This window comes from Myripristis murdjan, chromosome 11 (genome assembly GCF_902150065.1).
Source record: "Myripristis murdjan chromosome 11, fMyrMur1.1, whole genome shotgun sequence".
Taxonomy (NCBI): Eukaryota; Metazoa; Chordata; class Actinopteri; order Holocentriformes; family Holocentridae; genus Myripristis; species Myripristis murdjan.
In genome coordinates this window covers 18,238,916-18,246,252 of record NC_043990.1, presented here as the reverse complement: position 1 = coordinate 18,246,252, position 7,337 = coordinate 18,238,916, and the positions used below count along the sequence as shown (strand labels likewise).

At 44.1% G+C, this 7,337-nt stretch overlaps 1 protein-coding gene across 3 annotated transcripts in view; it reads left to right on the top strand.

Moving 5' to 3' along the window:
- Nucleotides 1-6,216: 6,216 nt before the first annotated feature.
- Nucleotides 6,217-7,337, top strand: part of kcnq4 (potassium voltage-gated channel subfamily Q member 4) — a 60,099-nt gene continuing 58,978 nt past the window's right edge. For all 3 annotated transcript variants that reach the window (XR_003929021.1, XM_030064548.1, XM_030064547.1), the window contains exon 1: nt 6,217-7,080. Coding sequence is in view for 2 of the 3 variants with exons in the window: in XM_030064548.1 (XP_029920408.1) it covers nt 6,779-7,080 (302 nt within the window). In the remaining variant the exon portion in view is untranslated. The remainder of the gene's footprint in view (nt 7,081-7,337) is intronic.

Below are 7,337 nucleotides of genomic sequence, written 5' to 3'. Positions count from 1 at the left end.
ACTACTTATCTTATTTTTACTGCTTTCCTCAAGCGTTCGAATATCTTCATGTGCCCGAAAGGGCAAGCAGTTAACAATAGAGTCACGAGTTAGTTGGCTGGAGACTGCTCAGCTCCTGCGAGATCAGGCTGCATTCCTTATCCGACCTAAATCTTAAAAGGAAGAGAAGTAATTATGGTGAGACAGAAAATGAGGCAGGGACAGAGAGATGCGTATTTTGAGTGTTCATAATGTCCCACTTTATCTCACGTAATAGGTCTCACTGGCAACACTGAGTCATCCCTTAAGTTCAAAAGTTGCATGTGTTCGAACACTATCACTTTGAAGTGCTGTGCTATCTGGCTTTGTGGAGATAAATGAAAACCTCCCAAATTTCTGTGAGAACTTAAAACATGATTCTAGATGATTCCCTGGTTGAATCACGGTAGTCAGGGCCACATGTAAACATTACCCCAACCCTGGCCCTTTCTTAATCGACTTAATCGCTTAACAATAACTGCATTAATGAGTGCAGACTCATGCTTGCCTCTCTCTAATACGGGTGATGAGGATTGCAGGAATGTTTGAGCTTAAGCCAAGCATGAAAAGGATTGTCTAGTGGTATTTTTCTTGGCTGGCTCGTCTGGTCAGATCAAGGCAACCTTGGCCAGATGAATTGGGTCTGACTGCCTCAGCTCTGGCCTGGACCTTGTGATACAGCCACAACACCAGTTGCTCTCACCAAGTTAGCGATTAAGACCCTAACATGAGTGGCCGTTCACCTACATGGGGTTTGATCCTCTTTATTTTTTCCTTGTGAAGGTGTTGGGAGATTTTCCTTTAATTAATCTCAAACCATTATTCAGGCTTTCCCCAGGTCCTGTGATACATGATTGATTCACTGTAGTGAAAATCTCTTGTTCAGTTTGACCCTCTCATGTGGAGGTCAGCCGTAGAGAAGTCTCTCTGGACTATGCATTCAGTGTATTTTTAAACAACTTTTCAGCAGGTTGAATATCTGACACAATAGAGGCTTGTACCTGGGTACTTCTGTTGTCTTTCTGCTCACTATGCCCCTGCCCAAAGCAGTAAAGCTCAATACAGAGATTGTTGGTAGTAAATATGCTCAGTAAGGTATGGGACCTAGTTGTCAGTGCAGCTAAACAATGTAATATTGAGCTGTAACTCTCTCTACCCTCATGAAATCATTTGGATCTTCTTCTGGCCTCATGTAAAGTGGCCTTTTAACAGGTGACCAACAATCAACATAATTCTTGTGCTTCACAATTAAGTTTGAGATTTTTGGTGCACCTACTGATCCTAGTTTATTAACTTGATTAGTGGGTTAGCCTCACTCTGTTGAGTGGAGAATAACCCTCACTCACCCCTTTAGACTGTGGCTGTTGACCCATCAGAGACTGGAGTGAGTCATCTACTAATGATAAGTCAGGGCTTCAGTTCAGTTCATTTCAATTCATTTCATTTCATTTCAATTCATTTCAATTTAATTCAGTTCAATTAAAATAACTTCATTTTTCTGGAAGAAACCCAGCTAATTTGTGAAATGTCTGTGCATGTATACAATAATAGCACAGACATTAAACACAGTAAGCAGACAACAGACAGGTGAGTGCAGCTTACAGTGTTAATAAATATAAAAAAGTTTATAGTGTAGATGTCGTTTTAAAGAATCATAATTTAAAAGTTCATTCTTAGAGGTAGTTAAGTGCTCGTGCGTGGAAGTGGCTCCGACAGCCAAACAGGCTTGACTCAGGAGTTCTGGAGCTGGATGGAGGAGGGGAGGAAGCTTGACATGGCCCGTTTGGTTTTGAATGTCAGGGATTTGTATCTGTGGCCTGAGGGTAGGAGGTTTTAATAACTATGTAGGGGGTGTGTGTATGGCGTGCAACACTATCGGGCATCCACTATCCCACTTGTCTCTATTACAGCACCATCTTTCCCTGACCTCAGAGGTTTGGAGCCAGCCAGGTTACAACACTCCTTAATGAAACTTTTAATATCTGTTCTGCCAATCTTTAAATAGCACAGAGATGACGGTTCTGTTTTTTTTTTTTTTTTTTTTTTTTGGATGATGAAATTGAGGTAGTGAGTTTGTGTAACTGCAATCCTCTTCCCTAATTTCACTGGTTTCCAGTAAAGCTGCATGCCCATAACTGGAGCCTACTGTGAAGGTGGAAGGGTGGGTGTTATGGTACAAAGGATCTTTTGACTGGTCATGAATGGGCCACTGGGTGAGGTCTCCACCCAAACTACTGTAATTTCCTGCATCAGAGGGCTTGACCATTAAGTCACATGGGTTTGGTGGTTGAAAACATTTGAGTTGTTAAATGGTAGTGTCATAAATAATCCACAAAGAAACTCCCTTGTGTCAGCTGGCATCTCACAGTGTCTATGTAATGGTTGGAGTGTGTTGCTTAGAGGGGTTCTCACTCCAGACCTGGTAGTATTTACAGCTGACACTACAAGGTCCGTCACAAGAACATTAACCCAACACAGCAAACACTGTATCAACAAATTCATCTGCCACCACCAACCCCACCACCCTCTCCTCCTCCTTCTGATGTTTTCCATTGAGAAAAATCTGGGTTAAAGAGGAAGAAACACAGATTAAAAGGAAAAGAGATTAAATAAAGGCAAACAAGGCTGTGGTCTGGGAAAGCCATTAAGTGGCGTAAGTAAAGCTCCAAGTGCTCAGCGGAAATAAAAGGTTGGTGGGGGTCAGTCAGAGCGGGTTTGTACTGTACTATGTGTAGCGCACAAGTGCTGATGTGAGTATTTTTAAGTTCCCATAGATTCCCTGAGTGGCTGTCGACTCCCGGAGCTCAGTGGGCTCTGTGGGGCGTGAGTGAATGCTGGTCGGACTGGAGCTGAACGAGAAGTTCAGTGGAAAAACAACAGAGAGGGGAGAGTGGGTGTGAAGGGAACACAACAGCCGTCTCCTAACACTGGACCCCCTCAGCCCACTGTAGGTCACCCTCCACTGCAATTCCACCCCCATACATGAGTTTGTTGACGAGTGCCGCTGCCACTGAATGCACTCTTCAAAAAAATCTCCATCTTAACAAGCTGTTTGTTCTCATCTTCGGTGTTAAAATCTTGTTTTTTTTTAAAACAAGTGAAAAAATCTACCAGTGAGATGAGGTAACTCCACTTGTTTCCAGTATTAATCGACTTGTTTCCAGAATTTTCTTGCATCACATGATGATTTTCTTGGTACAAGTGGGCTGATCTGCCGTATTCTGCCTTGCTTTCCCAGAAAATTCCTGAAACATGTGAAACTGCATTGGGAACAAGTCAGATTTTTTCACTTTTTTAAAGAAAAAAAGAAGATTTTAACACTGAACAACCTGTTAATATGAAGATTTGTTTAAGCTTGTTTGTATGTCTTGACAATCTGGGTGTGCATTTGTTTGTGTACACTTGTACATTTGGTTTTCTGTTCCACATTTCAAAGTGTGACCTTGCTCAGCTGTTGCGTGTTGTCACGGATCCAGCCGTTAATTTGGGAGCCACATTGGACGCCCCGCCCAGTTCTGACCGTTGACTACCGGGTGGAAGATGGCGCTGGGGCAGGGCTGCAACTGGACTCGGGCTGGGGGGTAGATGCAGATCCCCCTGTCAGTGAACCATTGATGTTAATCCCTGAGTGCAGGAGCAGAGCTGGCCTGTCTGTCGACACCTCCGCTCCTCTTGCTCGACTGACCAGTACAAGCCCCCTGCCTTGCCTGGGCCTCGGCACAAAGGGGGAACTGCTGAGAGACAGAGAGAGGACAGGGGGACAGACAGAGGGGAACTGGTAAAAACAGAAGGAGGAGGGAAAGAAAAGAGGCAAGGGAAATTAAAGGGGACCAGATGAATTGTTGTATTTGGAATTTCCCACTATAGGAGATGAGGCTTTAAGGATCCGTGGGACACCTCTGCCGCTAGGAATCTGTCCACACCTGCATTCCCTTTATGGGCTAATGCAGGATTATAGCATTTTTCTGCTGATGCACTTGTTCCAAATCAGACTGTTTAAGTGCACTGGTTAAATATAATGTAATGCACATGTAGTGGCAGTGTGAAGGAATGGAGGCCCTACATCAAATAAAATCTGTTCCCTGCAAAAACACTCACACTCAACATGTCATTTAGTCTCATTTTCAGTCTTAAGGTCTTTTCTTTAAAAAAAAAAAAAAAAAAAAAAAATCTGCTAGTGGGATAATTTTTTCCTGAATCAGGTGTCATTTTCTTAATACTGGTGAGCTGATTTGCCTTATTCTGCCTTGTTTCAACATGCTTATTGTTCCCAGAAAAAACAACAACAATTGCAACCAAGTGGGATTATCTTATCCCATTGGCACCAATGGCAGACTTTTCTCACTCATTTAAAAGCATACAACATTTTAATTCCGAATATTTGACTAATTGACTAAAGATGGAGATGTTCCTTTGTGATTTATGACAGTGTTGTTGCAAAAACTCATCCTCAAAACAAGTCATTTAGTCTCTTATTCAGCGTTAAAAAAAGTTGTTTTCCAAAAAACAAGTGGAAAAAATCTGACAGTGGGATTATTTCATTCCACTGGTAGTTTTTTTTCCCCACTTGTTTTAGGAAAAACAAGATTTCAACACTGCATATGAGCCTAAACGATTGTTCAGATGGAGATTTTTTCAGTGAATGAGGTCTAGGTTTTAGATTCACAAAAAACAGGTTATGTTTACAGCCCTGTGCTCACCAGTCTGCCCTTAACACATTCCTGTAGTCAGAAAAATTGTGAACAGTTCATTTTGCTGCCATTGATAAGTCTGCTACTGTAGTTTTGATGCTGCGTTAAGATGTTATGTAAGAGAAGCGGGCCCTGGGAATAATGTCTAGATTTGTGACTTGTGAGAGCCTCCTGCTCCAGTGGCTCTGCATTCCCCCGCTCATTCCGCAGCTCTGCGTGTTCCATAAACTCCTGCAGCCACGATGGACAGGGACACACATAGCATGAGTAACTTGCTGTTATGGTGCACTGTAAATCTCTCAGAGTGCATGTCGATGGTGTTTGGTCAGTATCTGCTCTCCCAAGAGGAGTCATGAGCAATGACTGATGTGTGTGTATATATATATATATATATATATATATATATATATAATTCATGAACATCAGACTTGCCTTACTTGTCTCTTAGGCCAGAGGTGTGAGTGCATGGTGACGTTTTGGAGAGGCAATAGCAGATGTTGTTTCTCTTGGATTAAAAAAAGACCGCACCTCTGTGTGTTTTTCATCACAGGAATTTAATTTCTAGTACCCCGGGCTTACAGGTGATCTGGTACTTCTGTTTGAACATAGCAATGAAAAAATAGCTCATCTGGAACTGATGACGCTGATGTTACTTGACGTGGTCAGATGATACAGCCGAGCCAGGCTTGGGTTGGGGACCACCTCACAATGCATACCACAGAGGCCCTCTCAACAGGTGATCTTTCACACGGCATTGTGCTCCATATCTGACATGCTTGTGTCATAACCGCAAGCCTCTGTGTGTCAGAGGCATAGATTTAGAAAGGTCTGTCCAGAGAGAAGACTGTGACCAGGCTGTCGCTGCACCTGTCTCTGGCCTCCCAAACTCCTGTAGCCATGGTGTCCAGCTCCCTCCCACAATAAACAGGAGTGACATTTTCCTTTAAGTGGCAAAGGTGTCAGAACACAGAGGCTGACACCAGCGAAAATGTTTGGTTTGCTACTTCGCCTTCTGACCAATAAAGAAAGTATGTTGTCGGGGTTATCTAATAGCACGGACAAGGTTGCTGATGCAGTTAAGTGGTTGTAAACTACTCGCAGGATACTTTTTATAATAATTAGAGTACACATGGTTATAAGTATGTAATAAGCAGGTCTTATCCCTGGTAGCGACGTTGCCCGACACTTGTGATTCTTCCGGGAGAGCTTCCCAAACACTAGTATCACTGTGTGCGTAATTCTCCACTCTCCCTCTCCCCCGTCACTGCGTGCATCCCTTACACATCCCGTGCGTCCAGCCCCGCTCCTCCACAGCCGCAGTTTGTGCAGGACAAGTCACCGGTAGAGTTTCACCGCTGAGCTGGTAGCATCTCTTTCCTCACCAGATGCAAGCGACAGGCACTCAGCAGGCTTAAGGGTTGGTCGTACGTGCGATCCTCGACAGCACACTGATGGGCTTCACCTCCCTGCGCGTCTCTGGGCTCTTAATACTAGAATAATTTAGGCTGCCAATGATCAGTGCATGGCCACTGGGCTCGAATGACATTTACTCTATATCCTTTACGTGTTTGTTTCTGCATGTCAAAAGTGTACTTTGGGGGATGGATTGGATCTGCTTTATTTGTTATGACAGGAGTTGTGGTGACACAGCTGCAAACTAGTAGCAGTTTGTCAGCACCTCGGCGCTCAAAGTTCAGTTTCTTGGAGTTAGTGCTGTGTAATTACTTCTCTGCTCCCCGCTGATTACTTCTCACATCTGAAACTCAACAATGATCTGTGAAGGTCATGTTTCAGCGCGACGCACTTGTCCGAGTATTGTACACGTTTTCTCTTGCGGTCGTGACTTGATTTACAGATAACTTTTTCTTCCGAAGCAATACCGAGAGATAACGGGGATGACATTCACTCCCGTGCAGGGAGACGCGGTGTAGTTTAGTTTGAGACGCGTTTATAGCCGAGGACAAAAGACTATGACTCGGTCAAAACTTTGCGCCCTGATCTGGCGGATGATCCTCTGAAAAGTCTCATATCATATGTAGTTAAATTGGCCAGTTCTTATCAGCCGGAAGATGTTAGGAAGCCCGTCCAACAACGGTGGCATCAGGATGCTGGTGCCCCCGGCGCCAAACGACGACAGGCGTGTTGAGTTCGTGGCTCTCACCGCTGTCCACACCGAGCGGAGCGAGCCGTCCACCCCGGAGCGCGCACACCCGTCTCACCGCACAGGTCTGCTGGGCACCCCGCTACCCGGACCCCCTGGACCCCGGGGCAACACCTCCGCCTCAAGCAAACGGTACCGAAAATTACAAAACTGTTTGTACAACGTGCTGGAAAGACCACGAGGATGGGCATTCATCTACCATGCATTCATGTAAGTTTAATATTTTCATCATTACTGTTGTTATTGTTGTTGCTGTGTCTCTCACAGCCACATCCAAAGCTACAACCTTTGGGTATTTCCGTGTGGTATGCTTACAAAATGTTTAGGCTACTTTTGAAGTATCTAAGAAACTTATGGTGAAGCCTATAGTATGCCATGCATGGCAGACTTTTGCAGCGCTGTGTTTTGATCAATACACAGCAGCAATGATTTGATGAATTTTCCAATTAACATCTCGAGTTGCTTAT